At 34.8% G+C, this 21,086-nt stretch overlaps 2 protein-coding genes across 4 annotated transcripts in view; both read right to left on the minus strand.

Moving 5' to 3' along the window:
• Positions 1-12,000, minus strand: part of LOC126707974 (NADH dehydrogenase [ubiquinone] 1 beta subcomplex subunit 8, mitochondrial) — a 50,503-nt gene extending 38,503 nt beyond the window's left edge. The window contains exons 1-4 of one of the 3 annotated variants that reach the window (XM_050407748.1): positions 11,772-12,000; positions 11,517-11,603; positions 10,987-11,082; positions 8,076-8,350 (exon numbers count right to left, since the gene is read on the minus strand). In XM_050407748.1, the coding sequence (XP_050263705.1) occupies positions 8,294-8,350; positions 10,987-11,082; positions 11,517-11,603; positions 11,772-11,909 (378 nt within the window). In that variant the 5' untranslated portion in view covers positions 11,910-12,000 and the 3' untranslated portion in view covers positions 8,076-8,293. Of the gene's footprint in view, positions 1-8,075; positions 8,351-10,740; positions 10,801-10,986; positions 11,083-11,516; positions 11,604-11,771 lie in introns of those variants that run through there. The other 2 variants (XM_050407750.1, XM_050407749.1) reach the window with 2 other exon arrangements.
• LOC126707971 (pEARLI1-like lipid transfer protein 1) lies at positions 751-1,678 on the minus strand. The gene has a single exon (XM_050407746.1). It carries the CDS (start codon positions 1,584-1,586, stop codon positions 1,083-1,085), a length of 504 nt encoding a protein of 167 aa, XP_050263703.1. The 5' UTR covers positions 1,587-1,678; the 3' UTR covers positions 751-1,082.
• Positions 12,001-21,086: the final 9,086 nt, after the last annotated feature.

The raw sequence follows: 21,086 nt of genomic DNA on the forward strand, positions 1-21,086 counted from the left end.
TCATCAACAAATCACTGGTGTTATTTACTCTACCATGCATTACTTTGGGTCCACTTAGTACGTGTGTTTAAACAACAGTTTTCAGTTTTTTTTTTTGAAATATATATTGGTGAAAAAGTGTATGAAAATATGTGTAATATTGATTAAAAACTAAAAACAAGTATTTAAATTGGGATCATGCTAACGAGTGTCCTTAGGACACTGGTTAAGAATTCATTTTAAGAAAGTTTTAACATCATTTTTATGGGAAATGAAAAAAATTGTCCAAACATTAATTTTTGTTTTCTTTTCCCATAAAAACTTTCTTTAACTGGATTCTTAACTAGTGTTCTAAGGACACTTATTAGCATTTCCATTTAAATTGATATACCAATTAGACCCTTTATTTTTGTGATTTGTTTACTGTGGCTAGTTAACTGGAATTCCATTGAACATCATAATTGGTGAACTTAATAAAGTTGGTTGAATTCTGCTAAAATCAATCATTGAGGTCTAAACAATCCTATCAATAAAGTACTTTTTCATTGATAGCTGTTGGGAAGCGGTTAGCTAGCTGAAACAAATGTTAACGATGAAAAAATATGTAAATGTATAAATGCTTCTCTCTTCCATCATGGGGGGACAACAAATTTTCTCCTCTTTTCTTGATTGGATGGAACACAGGAGTGGTGACACTCCCTTGGTGACCATTAATTGATCTTGCTTTCCGTAGTACCAAAATTAAAGCAAATGCAAGAATTGCTCATAATCTCCTCCAAAGAATAATTTACTTTTTATTTAATCAGAAGTAATCATTAGCCATATAAAGAGAGCAAGTAGGTTACACAATGAACAAAAATTCATTTCTTTTTGAAACAATATCTGAGTTTATTTTAAAAGCTTTATTGCCCCAATTTCTACTAAAGCAGAAGAAGGTGAGGGACCTTATTCCATCGATCAAAACAACGAAAACACCAAAAGGAAATTATTGATAAATGTTTATAGCGTGCGCCAATAAACAAGCAAATTTCCAAACACACCAGTGGAAAAGTGAAATAGGAAAACAGCTATAGGATAGAACGATGGTAAGATCTAGTGTAAATTTATGCGCACTGGAAGCCAGAGGGGACCTTCTTTCCACAGAAGTTTAGCAGCAAGCTCAATGACAAAGGAACGTTTAGGTTGATCCCCAGGACATTAGCTTTGATGGCAGTGCAAAGGCAAACAGCGGCTTCAAGATCAACAAGACCCCCAATGAGGCTGCAGCAAGGGGTGTTAGGAGGAGTACCAACAACAAGGTGTATCAAGTCATTCAACAAGCCAGCACACACACCCAACTTAAGGGCGTCCTTGGGACAAGTGGGCTTAGTTGATGGTGGATTCTTGGGGGGAGTGGGCTTAGTTGATGGTGGATTCTTGGGCGGAGTAGTTGATGGTGGATTCTTGGGCGGAGTGGGCTTAGTTGATGGTGGGTTCTTCGGGGGGGGTTGGTGTTTATGACCCTTTGATGGGGGTGATGAGCAAGGGACACAATTAGAGCTGACCATGGTGAAGAAAAGGAGGTTGAGGGAGAGGAGGGCAGCGGAAGCTAGAGCCTTAGAAGCCATATTTCACAAAGACGTACACCAACAGTTTTTGATGGGTTGTGAAATAAGGGAAGGTGTATAGAGGAAATGTGAATGATGAAATTGATGAAGTGAGCTAGGGGTTTTATAGGGGGAGCTCGTGACTTTATTTCCTTCTCTTTTTTTTTTCTTTATCATGGCCTAAAGAAATAAACTTTTGGTGCGTCGGCCTCTGGTGCTGCAATTCGTAGTTGTCAATTCACTCTCTAACAAAGAAAATAATGTCAGTGGGTGAAAAATAATATTTTGTACTTTAACTAAATGATGAAGATCACATTTGAAATTTGATAGCTAATAGTTTCCTGTTTTCTTGATCTTTGGCATTTGGTACTTTGTTCTCTTATGATGAATATGAAAAACAAAATAATTGACTAAACCATATCAAATTAGATTCTGTACACATGATGATGTAGAACAGCAGAACAGACCGCTATAACCTTCTTGGACTCTCACACGCACTTGAAATCATCGCGCAAAGCAAAAAAACATTATTAAAAATTATGGGCCTCAAAGTTGGAATCGCATGAAATTTGGCAGGCCAAAGAAAAACGGCCTTTTGAACAATAGTCATTACTTTGCTACAAGATACCTCTTGAAAATGGCAAATTCCTTCATTTAGGCCCCAAAAATTGCAATTTTGCCGTTTATAGTAATTTTTGTTTCCTTGATAACTTTTTGCTCAAAAGTCAGAATAAAGTCCCGGTTGTTTTGGGACGACCCTTAAAGTCAGTAGTTTATGATTCTGTATTTAACTCAATTTTTCTATTTTTGGTAAATTTTGGTATTTTGTCACCTAATCACATAATTAGTGCAAATTAGGGTTTCGAACTTTTTCTCAGTGTTTATATGTTTTGTAGCCGTTAGAGGCAAATTATACTATTAACAATAAACACAGAATTTTGTCAAATTCTTTCTCTGGTGAATTCCAGTTTATCTCCTTGTAGATTTAGGGAAATTCTTTCGTAGATTCGAGGTTTATTACCAAAAGCTAATAGTTTAGTTTCTGTTCCATCAAGAGAGTATTGTGTGTGCTCTCTTTAAGCTACCGCGACATCACATGATTCAATAGTATTCTTTTTTAGGGGAAACTCTAACCCTAGAGAAGCCATCAATTAGTCTCATTCGTAAGGGAAGCAACAAATTAGCTAGACATATACATTGTTAGGTCCTTAGTTTAGTGTATTTGCAACGGTGTCAAATTGTAACTCAAACTATAAGTCTTGTGGGGGTTTTTTTCCATTTAACATAAAATTACTAACAATATCGTAAGTTAACAAGTATTGCAAACTATTTTGCAAAGTAGCATCTCGAGTATGTGGGTCTCAAGTTGCTTAAAGGAACTTGAGTCTTAAATCCTCTGCTTTCTTCCTCAGCTTTCTTCTTCCTTCTTTCTTTTCTTTCTTCTTTCTCCAGCTTTCTTCTTCCTTCTTTCTTCTTTCTCCAGATCTCTTCTTCTCCTTTTTCAAACATCCAAACCCAATTCTCAAATATATAAACCCAAAAATCAGAAAATACCAATTTTTCCAAACCTAAATCAAAACACAACCCCACAATAATGAAGCAGCGGACCTTTTTTTATGGTTTCGATCTCGGCAACGGAGTGGTGGCGAGCAGCAATGATGGTTGTGGTGTTGGGGCTTGTCACCGGCTAAGTTTTTGGCTAACATTGGGTTTGTTTTTGGCTGACTCTTTTCTTTCTCTCATACCTTGGACTTTCTCTTTTACCTTAGTTGGTTGTGGTGTTGGGGCTTTCCACCAGTGGAGTTTTTGGTATAGAACTCGAGCCTTAAAGGCTCGAGTTTGATAAGCAATCTCAAGTCTAAAAGATTAAAGATGCTAGTTTACAAATATGTTTCATAAGCATGCTAACTAATGAATTTGTTCTAAAAATCATGTTAAAAATAAAATAAATAAATAAATAAAGCTCAAGTCTTGTTTGTTGAAGATGTGCGTTTTAAGATCAAGATTGAAGACAAAAGAATAGCCGAAGAGAAATGATGTTTTTGTCCTAGCAATAGCTAACTTGATCAATAGAGATAAGCTAGCGATAGCCACCTCAATTAAGTCTCGATCGATTGAGATGCGTCAAACATTATTTTTATTAGGCCTACAAGTCAACTTCTAATTGGGAATTCAAGCCCTATTTCTTAGAGTATATAAGGGTTGATTAAAGTTGACCTAAACAAAGTGAAGAGAGAGTTGTTTGTGTACACTAGGGTTTCTATACCAACGTTCTTTCAATTCACCATTAAACCAAAGATACTGAAAATATTAATATCAGTTCCTAAAAAATTGATGAAGAAGCTAAAGCCACTATATAATCACAGTGCAATTGATGTGCAAACCTCAAGATGGTCCTTAAAGTCAAGAATAGGGAGTTCATGTGGTGGAATTCAAAGTAAAAGAATCCAATCGGGTTAGAGTTGCGTGTGATCATGTAAGTAAATCAATATTGGAGATAGCATTACAAATTAGGGTCAAATGATTCTTATTGTACGAAATTCAATTCTACTTAGTGAATTTTTCCTTGGGGTTGGTAGATAAACCTTAATTTGGTGTGTTTTTTACATTGGTTGTTGCTGGCGATTTATTTTTCATATCATAAATATTTTGATTTGTTATTCATTTTCTACACTTTACTTTTAGTTATATTATTTATGTTTATTTATGTAGTGAAATTAACCATAATTTAATTCAATTACACATAATTGGTTAATTAATCAATTCAGCTTTTCCTTCCCCAAAAAAAAAAAAAAAAAAAAAAAAAATCAATTCAGTTTTTCTCGTAAAAAGAATCAATATGGGTCTAAACTCCCAACATATATAGTATATACTAAAGCATGTTTCAATTACTAGTCGATATCAACTCACAAAAAAATTTACTTGTTGCGATATTTGGCAGCTAGGGAGTCACGAACGATACACATGTATAAAAAAACTGCAAACCTATAAGATAATTATGGCTAAATTTAGGACCTCGATCTATCATGTGATTATGGCTACTGGTTATTAGCGGTTCACTCGCTGCTCAAAAAACAAAAAACGTTGCTCACTCAAAACCGGTTATATTGACTACAATTCAGAATGCTAGCTAGATGCGTCCAAATCATTAAGCATGTGAGCCTCTGGTGCTGTTCTTGTCACTTAGCTAAGTAGTGAAAATGGAAATTGGATGGTGACTGGTGACTGATGACTGATGAGTTTGCAGAAATGGGAATGTAGGAACCCACTTTGTTGTGTGCTGTAATTGGCCAGCGAAGCACATGTCATGGTACTCTGTACATGCTCAAGATTAACTTTGAAGTAGTAGCTTTCTTATGCTTCATTGACACTGGATGCAGTCACACAAAAAAAAAAAAGGAAGAAGAATAAGAAAGCCATAGTTCACTGGGAACTTACTGAGTCATGCCAAGCTGGAGTCATTTACACTTGGATTTACAGCAACCCAATTGATGCAAAGAATCTTAGTGATCTAGTATAGAGGGACTATTCAATTTTATATTTTCAAAATTTTCAGAGAAAACGGCAAACCCATGTGAAAACATGTGTGATTGATTGAAACTGAAGGTGGAAGAAGGTAATAGCGAAAACAAGATAAAAGAATAGCAAAAGTGAAATGCTACAGAAAACGAGAACCAAAATAAACAGCAACAAAAAATGAGTAGGTTTTCGCCTCTTTTCAGGACTAAATGCACAGATTAGGGATAAGTACAAGCTATGTGATGCTAAAAAAAGCAGTGAAACATAAAGGTTTAAACATATATTTGGTTTCATTTCATCGAGATGGAACCACATCAAATATCAAGACAAATAATTGGTAGGCATAATCTCCTAATCCAATGAGGGTAAAAAAAAAGGTGTGAAACCATCAAGATTAATACTTCACTCTTTCATAATTTGATAATTGGGAGATGAAAATTTAAACTCTAAATGTCTTTACAAGAAATACCAAAAAATTCTAATCAATTGAATTACAAGGCTCTTAATATAACAAACATGACTCTAATTCTATTGTTATTATATTATTCTTATGTCGACACACCACCAATTATTCTTATGTCGACACACTACTATTCATGCACCAATGAGATGATTTGGGCACTGATGTTACACATAGTTCAGACATGATCCTGTGACACCGATAACTTTGACCTCAATTTTCAATTCTAGCTATGGGAGGCTCAATATGGATTAATATCCACACACTTGCTAGTAGCTACAATATAATATGACAAACCTATCCGTGGTGGTGTTAATCAATTGTCAAGGTCTAGCATAGTTAGATTTGACATTGAATGCTGCATTGTGACCTTCTTTATCAAGGTCTCATTCCGGAGCATTAGTGTCAATGAAGGAACATGGAGGTAATCAGTCGGTAAATGAAGTAATGAATGGCAGAACAGAAAATAAACTAACGCTGAAGTAGTTTGTTTGTTTGTTTGGGCTTTTTTTTTTTTTTTAAATGAAAAGGAAAATCAATTAAAGCAAGAGCTTAAGTTGACATAACGGTGGAGTTTGACACTTTTGGCTTGCAAGAATTTGCAGCATTCATATCTACCAATTACAACAATTTGAAACAAATCTAGGAACCAAAGCCTCCCTTCCAAGCAACGAACAATCTCTTGTCGCCATAGTTTTCACCAATGGCACTGTTGCCGTTTCTGGTTTCGTCCCATCTCTTTCAAGTTTCAAGTACTCTGTCTGTGCGTTTGTGCATGTGTTTACAAGAAGACAATTTTTGTTTAATTCTATATTAATGGCTTCCAGCTTGAAATAGATCCTCTTTCATTTCATTAGTCAATCAAACGTGTTCTTTTCTCTGCATTCTAAGGTTCCAAATTAACACGATTTGTATCAGCTCCGAGGATCATTAACCATTTTCAGAGCACAAACCATTCTTAGAGCAAAAACCATTGCTGCTTTATTATTAAGTGTTTGATTTACTTTCAGTACTTTTTAATTAGAATCTTCTTTTGTTTTAATAAGAGACTGTCAGGTCATCCACTAACTAAATAAAATGTTGAGATTAAAACTCACTACTACTTATCATTGTATATTTAAAACAAAATAATATGTCCAGTTAAAAAAATAAAAATAAAAAAACCTAAAGATAAGTCAAACCCTATTATTAACAATCAAAAAAAAAAAAAAAACCAATCACAACGTAATTAGAAATGCTTCTCACAATTTTGCCGAGTTTTGAATGAAACATTCGGAAGTACATTAAAGGCTAAGTATGCAGGTAAGTAGATATCATCAGAAAATAACTAATTTTAACTAACCATCATGGTATCAAAAATAAAAACGCCTCAAAGATAGAATTGGTGACCATGTGTGGAGACCAAAGCATACCAGCTGCTCTTGATTCATGCCACACCAAGTAAATCTTCAGAACAAATATAGGTCTTCCATTTTATCCAATTGTGCATTTAAGTATTTTACTTTTGGTTAAATTACAATTTACCCACCTGTGGTTTGGTCCGAATTTAAGTTCTCTATATATGATTTGAAATTTGGCATTTTGCCCACCTAAGCTAAACTCTGTTGGGCTTCCGTAACCCACCTCTCCATTTATTGTTAGAAAACACATTTTAATTCAAAAACATAAAATAAGATAGATCAAAAAGCTAGGGTTATGAACATTTTGAAATTTCAAAGGTAGAGGAAGAAGCTTGAGTGCATTAAAAGCCCATGATGTATGTGGTCATGGTCGATTTCTCTTTGGAATTGAGCGGCCATAGTACAACCTTCTTATACTAGGACAATTTTGCTCTTTCTTCTCAATTCTTTTCCATATTTAATATCAGGGTGTTTCTTTTTCTTGCTTTATCTTTTTCCTTTCAATATGAAGTCTGGTTGGTTCTTTTTTCCTACATGAATATGGGTTTTCATTGTTTCTTTCTGTTTTATTTAAAAGAAATTTGGGTTTGGTTTAGGAATTGGTCATCTTGGATTAAGAGAATAAAGATAAAATTTTTGAGTTGGGTTGTGTTTTGCTTTTGCAATGAGTTTATTGTTAAAAATGAGTACAAAGATGACGAAGTAGAATGTGGTTATTCTATAAACTTGTTCTCAATTTTTTTTTTTTTCCTTTCTATATGAATTCTGGGTTTGCTTTATGGGTTTCTTGGGGAGATGGTGTAATGTATGTGAACGTTACAAATTAAAAGGCTAATGTTCATCCATTTTTTTGTAAAATTCCAAACCCTATCCTTTTGATTCGTTTAATGTTATATTTTCAAATTAAAATGTGTTTTTCTAACTGCAAATAAAGAAGTGGGTTATGAAAGCCTAATAGAGCAAAGTTCAAGTGAGTAAAGTGTCAAATTTCAAACCAAAAGTAAGCAACTTAAATTCAGGCCAAACCACAGTGGATAAGTTGTAATTTACCCTTTACTTTTTCCATCATTTTCATTTCCTTAATACATGGTACCCTACACTACGGTACTGCAATCATTACATTATGCAACAAACACAAATAAAATATGGAATTTATGCATCTTGTCATGAGAATCAACATAATAACGAAGAAAAGAAAACTTTGCCAGTTGTCTGAAGATGTTTGTTTTGCCGACACATAAACATGGTGCATTATTTCAACCAATCAAACTCCAAAACCATACAAATAAACAAAAAGTACGCACAACTGGAACAACAATAACTGTTCAATTAGTTGCCCGTGCACCCAACTATGGTTCACCGCCAAGTTCCACTCGTAGGTTGTCGTATGGATAGACTTTTGGCGCCTGCTCAATAGAAACGGGAAATGTCACAATTCAACATCAGAAAGCATTAAACGATCTACAAAAACATCAGGAAATGAGTAAAACATATACAATGTCAAATAGAATAGAATATACAGACAAGATTTAAGACGACCAAACGCTGACACCAGACTACTTCAAAGACGAAGTACACTCCCTTCACGTTGAACTAGTTTTAGCAAGATAATTGGTGTTGGATCTAGTGATGCACTTGAAATTAGGCTTTTTTCTCTTTTTATTTGGAAAAATGCAAAAACACACGCTGAACTTCTAGGTCAAAATCAAACTAACCTCCTATCCTTCCAATGTGAAATTATAAACCCCTAAACTTTGAGAAAATTGACCCTTTTGTTATCATTCCATTGATTACTGGAAGAACACTATCGCACTCTGTGCACATGACAGCATTTCAATAAACATGTCTTTTTAAATTCAAATATAATTTTAAAAAATTGCTTAAAAATTTTTCTTCCTTTCTTCGTCTTCCTCCGTCTGGTGCCACCATGGCCCAATTTTAAAACCACCAACAACCACCACCCTCTATGGCCAACTAGTTGCCAAACAGCCACCTTTCTCTAACCCCACTGACAGCCCAATAAGCTCATCACCATTAATTCACCACCACACAACCGGCTTCCTCCATTCACTTGAGCACTTTCTCCCTTGGCCAAATCCTCCCACACCGAACACCACACAAAACTAACCAAATTACACCCCCACAGCAGCACATCGCTGAATAATCACACCCACAGCAACAACACCACCACCACACCAATTTTAGCCACACTATTGTCTCACCAATCAAACCCACAAACACCATGTCCAAAACCATCATGCCCAAGACTCATTCACCACAAGACCCCTACCATGGAATTCCATCAAATCAGCCAGCCATAAGAAATCTCTGCCACCAGCCTATGCCTACAAAAAAAAAAAAAAAAAAAAACTACCACAATCCAACCAACACCGAGCACCCATGACACCCCAAGCCACAGTCAACATCCCAAATCATCCAAATTGCCACCCAAAAGGCACAATTGCCAGTTGTGCCATTCAATGCCACTACCACCTTGGGCTTCTAATCCTTCATTAAGCAACCTCAATGATCGCCTAGACGCCTACCAAGCCCTCCTTCACCAACCACAACAATCCAACCAAAATACTCAAGCATGAGACAATTTCAAAGTCAAAATCCTTCAAATCAATCCCATCAGGTGAAAAAAATAATTATGATAAATAAATAAAATAAACACCATCAACCAACAGAGCACCACCGTAAATCCAACGGCACATGACACATAATTGCCTAGCCATCAACCTTGTCTATTGTTTTGTAATTTCTTGGCCCACAGAGAGAGAGAGAGAGAGAGAGAGAGAGACGAAGAAGAAGAAGAAGAAAATAAAATGGAATTCAAGGTAATTTTTTATTTAATTTAATTTAAAATGAATTGTTTATTGAATCCAACCACTCATTCCTTTCTTTTGCCCAAGATGGCACATTTCAAGAGGTTCTAATTACGAAGACCAGCTTCATTCCTTTCTTTTTCCTGAAGTGTCACATTTCAATGTGTAGGAGTTGGAGATCACCTTCATAACATTAGATTATTGTACTTGATCATCCTTTTTTCATTAGAAAGATCAACCCAACTTGTACATTATGTTCAATAAGTAAGGAGAGAAGTGGATGACTTGATTTTGTTCCATAATTTTAGAGTATATATTATGCATAATATCTGGTCCCAAATTGATTCACTTGGGTCACAGCAAACACAAATTTTGCTATATTTTTAGCTCTGTTAATATATGAACATTAAAGCAAAGTTAAAAACTGCTACACTAAGCACATGAGCATGAAATTTAAAGTTAACAATCCAACAACAACAACAAAGCCTTAATCCCAAAATTTTGTGAATCCTCAACATATTAGTTAGGGTCAGCCACATGTTTTCCTTTCTTCTATTCTATAACAATCCAAGATATCTAAAAAATATTTCAAGTACATAACATTTCTGTTCAAGGCTCTATGCAGGAGCTCTAATTTATCACAAACATTAACTAAAAGGAGTGCTTAAAAGACTATTGAATTTTCTTGGATGTTCACGTTAATATTAGCATTAAATTAAGATTTTTTTTCCAATTTCTACCATTTCAAATTGGAACCTATTTTCCCAAAAAAAAAAAAAATTACAGACTAATTAGTAAATGAAGTCTTAGACCCAGCTAATCCAGGTCAGCTACATGAACCCTTCTAATTGTTCAAATCATTGTAATTGAGGAAAGACCTATCTTTTACAGCATCTAAAACCATTTTTTGCATATTTCTCATGTACCTGATTGCACCCCTCTTTGGGATTCTCCAACCTATTCCATTACTCACAAAAGGATTACTAACCCTTTACACCATCAAAAATGGCAAGAAACTCATCCAATGACTACACAAGGCAACAAACTCACTTCCTCTTTATTTGTTATTCAAAAAGAGATCAATAAAGATATAGCAAAGCATAACTAAGTTCAAAATTATAAAATAATAACCTTACAAAATATCATAGAAAATCACTGTATTCTGCAAATTCAAAACACAAAATGAAAGATCAAATCCAAGCTTCTTGACTTACAAATGGTATCTTAGAAGCTTTATCGTTCCACACAGCCAACAGTCCCAAACCTGCGAAACAGCTCAAACCTCCACAAAGCCAAGCCAATGCTTCATACTGTTTCCAAAACCACAAAAACGAAAACGGTTAATTGTAGCTATCCACCCTAAACTATAGGGTCATTTGCAAATTACAATACCCACCCCAAGCTATAAACTTTCAAGATTTTTCACAACTTCCAACACGCAATCCAAAATCAACATTAAAATTAACAAAAATTAATGGACTGATTGGAGTGGATATAGTTGCTTAATGAAAACTAATCAGTTGATTCTGACATATTAGTGCATCCCACCATCCAATTAGCCCACTGATCTGTTGCCAATCAGCTCAAAATTTACAGTATAGGATGGATTTTGCGAATAATTAACCCAAATCCTAAAAGGGCAAAACTTATGACTGCATTGACCAATACAATACAATACAATTGAACCATGTTGAAATAGATAATAAGAAATGGATATGATAATTGGGTAAGACAATAGTGTTACCTTTCCAACAGTATCAGCAATGCGATCTATGCAAGGCTCGGGAAATGGGGTCCCGTTGTCCCAAACTAGTTCGTCATTCACTGGAAGCTGAAACATCAACACACACACACAGTATCATGTTTTTAGGGCTTCGTTTCCAATGCTTTTCAAAACTATTTTGAAGGGAAAAAAAAAAAAAAAATATATATATATATATATATATTATTGAAGTGTGTGAGAGAGAGTGAAAATCTAGTGATTTTCGGAGGTACTGACCGGTTTGTCAGGGACGATGTGTTTGCCGACGGGGAGGCCCATACCGGCGCGGAGGCGAAGAGAGGAGGCGACGGAGCGGCATACGACACCGTTTCCGCCCATGATTCTAGAAGCTACGTTGCTCAATCTCCCTGCCATTTTCCTTTCTTTTTTGTTCTTTTCCCCCTGATTTGCTTCTTTCTCTGCTCTCTAGCACCAAACACTCGCTTTTCTTTTCTTTTCTATTTGTATATATTGTGATCAAAGGAAAAGCGGTCTAAACGACAGCGTCTGAAGCTATCTTCATTCTCCTCCGTATTGGGCTCGTGTCCAAGGTGAACCGGCCCGCTTCAATTTACGGCAGTCCAAAAAATAAATTTAAAAAAAAAAATCAATAAAGATTTAAATCTTAAATATCTAATTAAGCTACAACCTACAAGGCTTTAAAACCATCTTAATTTCGATTCTGCTATAGATACTACTCTCTCACAAACTCATTTCTTTAGGATCCACTAAAATATCCTAATTTCAATTCTGCTATAGATTCTACTCTCTCTCACAAACTTATTTCATTAGTATCCACTAAAATACAAAATATAAAGGAATTAGGTTAAATTTTCAGTAGGCCATTTTGTAGTAGTAATTTAGATTAAGTAATGTGTTTAAGTTTAGTAAGAGAGTGTAATTAAGTGTGTGTGTGCATGTTTAGCAGTGAGTTTGTTTCTTAAAAAAGAGGTTAAAATTTCAGTGAAACAATATGTACTAATTCTTTTAATTTATAGTTCAAGGTCAAAGAGAGGAGATTCTTTTCTTCCATCCTAATGCAAGAATTAAAATGCCAATATAATATTAATTTTTAACATGAGCGTTGTTGATGCCCACTTTTGACAAAGGGCCCAACAATAGAGAAGATGAGAAGGAAATGAGGGGCAAAATGGTAAAGAAACAAGGAAACAAGCCTAGCAGGCTGAAGCAACAGGATTGATAGCCAACAATCCAATGAAAATAAAAAGAGGTAAAGAAGGGGTAAATGGGCAGAGGAAGCCCAAGGAATAAAATAGTAAGCTCATGGAAATAATAAGAGGTAAAGAAAAAGTAAATGGGCCAGAAAAGCCCAAGGAATGAATTGGTAAACACAATAGGTTGGCTTAATGGCCAATAAGCCAAAAAAGGTAATGAGAGGTTAAGGTGTAGTAAAAGGGTCGAGGAAGCCCAAAGAATTTAGCAACAAACTCATGGATATAGCAAGTGAACCATGTTTAGACACTTAATAAAATTGCACTGGTTTGCTAGAGGAGCTAATGGATGGGTAGGCTTCCCCTTTCAATTCATTGAATGTGATCCGGACATGAGACAAGTTTAAACATAAACACACACAAACACATATATCCTTATTCCGATTGATGACATCAGATATTAGAGTCCAAGATGGAACCTTTTAAAGAAGCAATAGATAGAGAAAAGAAGGGAGAGAAGAAGATGTTCTATCTCCTTGTTTTACATTAATTTATTATGTATAAGTTAGTTTTTGTAAGAGGTGTTAGAGTCATCAGCAATAACTGAATCTCCAGTAACTACATTTCTTTAGAGCCCAAGTAACTGCCTGACCAAACTGACTCGATTCCAAACATATATAAGTTTCATTAGCCTTAATTTGCAAGTTTCAATCATCAAATGAACAATATGCTTTTCTGTTGTGTATGGAGGATGGAGGTGCATATATGCAAACTCTTTAAATTCATTGCAATACTTATGAGATTTTGGCCAAAGAACCTTTCAATGCATGGCCTACGTCCTTGTGCATTGGGGAGAGTTGTAATAGAGATTTTGTTTATTTGTTGTACAAGCTAATGGTATAGCTAATTAATTAAATATGTTGGAGGTATGGAGTATTTCAACCACAATATACATCAAAGAAGCACCAAGCAGTGCGTTCTCTAGAAAACCATTTACTTCGAAAAAAATAAAAGAAAACAAAGAGGCCCAGAATTCGATTATCCAACCTGTAAAACTATTATGGGTCCTACTACTAACAAACAAATCAGATTATCACCCAAAAAGGACTTACAAAGCAACAAAGGTAGAGCACCCTAGACTCGAGCTTGAAGTTACCTCTTCGACGACACGTTGTGCAGCTTTGTCCTCATACCCACCATCCTCCTTGTGCAACTTCAACCATCTTTGTTTGTGCAATCAAGCTTAACCTTCATGTAACTACTTTCTTTTTTAATCTTTTATGCTAAGAGTTTGTTTTAATTCCTAGGGTTTGGTTATTATTCATTTTCCTACTATTTTATGATTTTATATATAACATTATCCCTCAAAATCTTAATTCTGTTTCATGGAGGAATTGCCTATTATAATAATTTTATAATTTTAGAGATTTCATTGTAGTTCTTTAAATTTTAAAAATCAATTAAACTATGACTAAACTTGAAGGATCAATACTATTTTATTTTGTTTTGTGCAAAGAAGTCTTTCTCCATTGTGTAGAGCATATAAAACTTGTTTTTTTGCATCTAGTCTAAGGAGGCCTCAATTATCAAAACCCTTGTAGACTTGCTTTACCCCCAATAAGCTACTCCACCAAGTGCTTGATAAAATTCCTAAGAGAGAGCACAAGATGAAAGAAAACATGGGTAAGAGAGGAAAAACTAACAAAACACCAAATGTGTCACCTGGGTTTCATAATCCAATCTCATTGAGGGAAGAAGCTACTAGGAGAAAGCAAACCAAAGCCAGCTCTAAGAATGCTAAATTCATGTTAAAACTTGAACACTTGCAGTAACTAGCAACATGGGCCAATGGGGGGCCTGTTATTCCTTCATTAAGTGCCTTTTTTGGACAGTGTTTGGCCACTATAACAGAGGCCATGGGGGAGTCTACTGACCCTTCTCTGTTTTCATGCGAGAGGTTTGTATCGAACTCACATTTATGTTGTAGTTATTTTATTTTTTTTAGTTGGTAATTGCTTGTAAAGGGCTTGAGCTTAGTTTGAAGATTATTTGATGGTTAGCTCTTGCATAGATGGATACAAACATATTTCATGCAATCACATTCACCTAAAGATTAAAATTTTTCTTGTTGAATAGTAAATTGTTTCCATATTTTTTTGAATGCAAAACTAGAGCTTGGAGTTAGAGAACATATGAGATATTTTCTAGAAATGTCTTCTTTGCATTATGAGTTTGATGTTTGTTTGAATTTTGAAATGTTACTAAGTAGATAACTAAGAGTAACTGTATTGTGTTTTAATTAGTGTAAATTATACACTGTACAGTTAAAGGGATTCTATAATAAGAAATCGACATTTTTCATGCCTAGATTTCAACTTGTTGTCTATGTAGAATTTTGGTAGTTAAAATGAAGGTTTCTGTATGTATGTGCGTGTGTGTGTATGCGTGCGTGTGTGTGCATGTGTGTATGTATAGCAAGTGAACCATGTTTAGACACTTAATAAAATTGCACTAATCTACTAGAGGAGCGGATGGATGAGTAGGCTTCCCCTTTCAATTCATGGAATGTGATGTGGGACATGAGGCAAGTTTAACCATAAACACGCACAAACACGTATATCCTTATTCCCATTGATGGCATCAAATATTAGAGTCCAAGATGGAACCTTTTAGAGAAGCAATAGATAGAGAAAAGAGGGTGGAGAAGAAGATGTTCTATCTCCCTTTTTACATTAATTTATTATGTTTAAGTTAGTTTTTGTAAGGCGTGTTAGAGTCATCAGCAATAACTGACTCTCCAATGACTACATTTCTTTAGAGCCCAAGTAATTGCTTAACCAAACTGACCTGATTCGATTCATATATAAGTTCCATTAGTATTAATTTGCATGTTTCAATCATCAAATGAACAATATGCTTTTCCGTTTGTGTATGGAGGATGGAGGTGCATATATGCAAACCCTTTAAATTCATTGAAATACTTATGAGATTTTGTCAAAAGAACCTTTCAATGCATGGCCTATGTCTTTGTGAATTGGGGAGAGTTGTAATAAAGCTTTTGTTTATTTGTGTACAAGCTAATGGTAATGCTAAATAATTAAATATGTTGGAGGTATAGAGTATTTCAACCACAATATACATCAAAGAAGCACCAAGCAGTGCATTCTCCAGGAAACCATTTACTTCGGGAAAAAAAAAAAAAAAAAAAAAAAAACAAAAACAAAAACAAAAACAAAGACAAAACAAAAGAAAAGAAAATAAAGAGACCCAGAATCCGACCATCAGACCTGTAAAACTAATATGGGTCTTACTGCTAACAAACAAATTAGATTATCATCCAAAAAGGACTTATAGAGCAACAGAGGTTGAGCACCTTGGACTCAAGCTCGACGTTACCTCTTCAACAACACGTCATGTAGCTTTGTCCTTGTACCCACCATCCTCTTTATGCAGCCTTAACCATCTTCATTCGTGCAATTCAGTTTAACCTTCATGTAACTACTTTCTTTTTTATTCTTTTGCGCTAAGAGTTTGTTTTGATTCTTAGGGTTTGGTTATTATTTATTTTCCTACTATTTTACGATTTTATATATAACATCATCCCTTAAAACCTTAATTTTGTTTCATGGAGGAATTGCCCATTATAACAATTTTATAATTTTAGAGATTTGATTGTAGTTCCTTAAATTTTAAGGATCAATTAAACTCTGACTAAATTTGAAGGATCAATACTATTTTGTTTAGTTTTGTGCAGAGAAGTCTTTCCCCATTGTGTGGAGCATATAAAGCCTTTTTTTTTCCCCATCTAGTTTAAGAAGGAGACCCTAGTTACCAAAACCTTTGTAGATTTGCTTTACCCCTAATGAGCTACTCCACCAGGTGCTTGATAAAATTCCTGAGAGAGAGCACAAAATAAGAGAAAACAAGGGCAATAGAGGAAGGACTAATAAAACACCAATTGTGTTACCGGCGTTTCACAATCCAATCTCAATGAGGGAAGAAGCTATTGGGAGAAAGCAAACCAACACCAGCTCTAAGAATGCTAAATCCATGTTAAAACATGAACACTTGCAAAAGCAAGCAACATGGGCCAGTGGGGGGGTGGGGGGGGGGGGGGGGGCGGTACTATTCCTTCATTAGGTACCTTTTTTAGGCCGCGTTTGGCCACTGTAATAGAGGCCATAGGGGAGAGTGCTAACCTTCCTCTGTTTTCATGCGAGAGGTTTGTATCTAACTCGCATTTATGCTGCAATTATCTTTTTTTTTTTTTTAGTTGGTAATTGCTTGTAAGGGCTTGAGCTTAGTTTGAAGATTATATGATGGTTAGCTCTTACATAGATGGATGCATACATATTTCTTGCAATCACATTCACTTCAAGATTAACATTTTTGTTGTTGAATAGTAAACTATTTCCATATTTTTGTTAATGCAAAAGTAGAGCTTTGAGTTAGAGAACATATGAGATATTTTATCGAAAGGTCTTCTTTGCATTACGAGTTTGATTTTTGTTCGAATTTTGAAGTGCTACTAAATGGATAATTGAGAGCAACTGTATTGTGTTTTAATTAGTGTAGGTTGTACACTATACAGTAAAAGGGATTTTATAATAAGAAAGAGACATTTTTCATGCCTAGAGTTCAACTTGCTAACTACGTATAATTTTGGTAGTTAGAATGAAGGTTTTTATATGTGTGTGTGTGTGTGTGTGTAGCAAGTGAACCATGTTTAGACACTTAATAGAATTGCACTAATCTACTAGAGTAGCTGATGGATGAGTAGGCTTCCCTTTCAATTCATTGAATTTGATCTGGGACATGAAGCAAGTTTAAACATAAACACACACAAACACATATATCCTTATTCCCATTGATGACATCAAATATTAGAATCCAAGATTGAACCTTTTAGAGAAGCAATAGATAGAAAAAAGAGGGGGGGAGAAGAAGATGTTCTATCTCTTTGTTTTACAAAAGAATACAAAGAGAACCAAAATTCGACTATCCGACTTGTAAAACTATTATCAGTCTTACTACTAACAAACAAATCAAATTATCACCCAAAAAGGACTTACAAAGCAGCAAAGGCAAAGCACCCTGGACTCGAGCTTGACGTTGCCTCTTCGACGACATGTCGTGTAGCTTTGTCCTCATACCCACCATCCTCTTTATGCAGCCTCAACCATCTCTGTTCATGCAATCCAGCTTAACCTTCATGTAACTACTTTCTTTTTTATTCTTTTGTGCTAAGAGTTTGTTTTAATTCCTTGGGTTTGGTTATTATTCATTTTTCTACTGTTTTATGATTTTATATATAACCTCATCCCTCAAAACCTTAATTCTGTTTCATGGAGGAATTTCCCATTATAAAAATTTTATAATTTTAGAGATTTGATTGTAGTTCTTTAAATTTTAAGGATCAATTAAACTATGACTGAACTTAAAGGGTCAATACTGTTTTGTTTAGTTTTGTGCAGAGAAGTCCTTCTCCATTGTGTGGAGCACATAAAGCTTGTTTTTTTGCATCTAGTTTAAGGAGTCCCCAGTTACCAAAACCCTTGTAGACTTGTTTTACCTCCAATAAGCTACTCCACCTAGTGCTTGATAAAATTCTTGCGAGAAAGTACAAAATAAGAGAAAACATGAGCAAGAGGGGAAGGACTAATAAAACACCAAATGTGTCACCTAGGTTTCATAATCCAATCTTATTAAGAGAAAGCAAACCAAAGCCAGCTCTAAGAATGCTAATTCCATGTTAAAACATGAGCACTTGCAGTAGCTAGCGACATAGGCCAGTGGGGGGGCTACTATTCCTTCATTAGGTGCCTTTTTTGGGTAACGTTTGGCCACTGTAACAGATGCTATAGGGGAGCATGTTGACCCTTCTCTATTTTCATGTGAAAGGTTTGTATCTAACTCGTATTTATGCTGTAGTTTTTTTTTTTTTTTTTAGTTGGTAATTGCTTGTAGGGGCTTGAGCTCAATTTGAAGATTATTTTATGGTTAGCTCTTGCATAGATGGATGCATACATATTTCTTGCAATCACATTCACTTGAAGATTAAAAAAATTTTTGTTGAATAGTAAATTGTTTCCATATTTTTGTTAATGCAAAAGTAGAGCTTTGAGTTAGAGAACATATGAGATATTTTTTGGAAAGGTCTTCTTTGCATTACGAGTTTGTTGTTTGTTTGAATTTTGAAGTGTTACTAAATAGATAACTGAGAGCAACATTATTATGTTTTAATTATTGTAGGTTGTACACTGTACATTAAAAGGGATTTTATAATAAGAAAGATACATTTTTCATGCCTAGAGTTCAACTTGCTGTCTACGTAGAATTTTGGTAGTTAGAATGAAGGTTTTTATATATACGTGTGTGTGTGTGTGTGTGTAGCAAGTGAACCATGTTTAGACACTTAATAGAATTGCACTGATCTGGGACATGAGGCAAGTTTAAACATAAACACACACAAACATGTATATCCTTATTCCTATTGATGACATCAGATATTAGAGTCCAATATAGAACCTTTTAGAGAAGCAATAGATAGAGAAAAGGGGGGCGAGAAGAAGATGTTCTATGTCCTTGTTTTACATTAATTTATTATGTATAAGTTAGTTTTTGTAAGAGGCGTTAGAGTCATCAACAATAACTGACTCTCTAATGACTACATTTCTTTAGAGCCCAAGTAATGGCCTGACCAAACTGGCCTAATCCAAACATATATAAGCATTATTAACGTTAATTTGCATGTTTCAATCATCAAATGAACAATATGCTTTTCTATTTGTGTATGGAGGATGGAGGTGCATACATGCAAGCTCTTTAAATTCACTTAAATACTTATGAGATTTTTGCAAAAGAACCTTTCAATGCATAGCTTATGTCTTTATGCATTGGGGAGAGTTGTAATAGAGATTTTGTTTATTTGTTGTACAAGCTAATGGTAATGCTAAATAATTAAATATGTTGGAGGTATTCCCCTTCTCTCTCTCCTCTCAAATCTCACGCTCTCTGCTCTCTCTCTTTGTCTCAAATTTCCCTCTGTCGCTCTCTCCCTCTCAGCCCCCTCTCTCCTTCAAAACCCAATCTACATCTCTATCTCTCTTAACCACCGTTTCTTCACCACACATTCCATGAAGTCACTACTTCCATCAACCTAACCCATGTATAGTGAAATTGTTGAATCTAGAAACCCAAATCAACCCACATCCCTCTCTCTGATTTTTTATGGTGTTTTGATCCCTGATTGGCTTTTGTTTATGTTTTTCCAATTGTTGTTAATGATGCGGTTGTGGGTTTAGGTTTGAGATTTTGTTGTGATTTTGGTGGTTGGGGGTTAAGGTTATGGGTGGTGGTGACAGTGGTTGTGGTTGTTGTGGCTATGGCGGTGGTTGAGTGGGTTTTTTTTTTTTTTTTTTTTTTTTTTTTCAATGGTGTTGGTTATTGGTGGCTAGCAGTGGGTGTGAGGATGTGGGTTTTGCTGGGTTGAGAAGAAATAGGTGGGTTTGGTGGTTGGTGTGCCGTAGGTTGAGGCAGAGAGAGGATGAGAGGGAAAAGCAAGGGTTGTGTCGTGGGTGGAGGCCGGTGGTTGGTTGTGTCGTGATTGGTGCTATGGGTTGTGCTGGTGGTGGAGGGCATTGGTTGTGTGGGTCTGTGGTGGCTTGTGTGGTGAGAATAAAATAGAATAAAAAATGATAAATAAATAATATTTTAAGGAAGTGGTAAAAAAATAGAAATTTTGATGTTAAGTGTATTGTAAAGTGATGTGTTAAATACTATAAAGTTAGTTTTTTAAGTGCTAAATGCTAAAATTTTTAAAACTCTTGAAGAAAATGCTCTAAAAAGGGTACTACCCAAGTACACATGCTATACACAAGTACAACATGTTTTCCATCCTTCAATATCTATTGTGTAATTCTCTTTTTAATTGTCTTCTCCAAAACCATTTCATTGAAAGCATTCAAAAATTAGACTGTAACTCATTACCTTATAAACTATTATGTGTGGTAAGACATATTAAGAACCATAGTATTTTCCAAATTACAAAAATTAATATAAACCATAACTTGAATTCATTTGGAATAAATATATATTAATTAAATTAGGTAAGTTAATTTTTTGGAATTTTCTAATTTCACATTTTCTTAATTATTTCATACTTATCAAATAAACATGACTCATTTATATTTATAGCTTTTGAATTTTAGCGACTTGTTTTAGTTCTCAAAAACAAAAATAAAAATAAAATTAATTAAAAAAAGTCCCATTTTAGGGGTTTTTTTTTTTTTTTTTTTTTTTTTTTTTTTTTTTTTTTTTTTAATTTAGAGCGTGAGGTTGCATTTTAGCAACCCAAACGCTAACAAGTAACAAGTAACAA

The sequence above is a fragment of the Quercus robur genome, chromosome 12 (genome assembly GCF_932294415.1).
Source record: "Quercus robur chromosome 12, dhQueRobu3.1, whole genome shotgun sequence".
In the NCBI taxonomy this organism is placed as follows: Eukaryota; Viridiplantae; Streptophyta; class Magnoliopsida; order Fagales; family Fagaceae; genus Quercus; species Quercus robur.

Coding starts and splice junctions, on each gene's coding strand:
- LOC126707971 (XM_050407746.1), bottom strand. CDS start 1,586: ATGGCTTCTAAGGCTCTAGCTTCCGCTGCCCTCCTCTCCCTCAACCTC.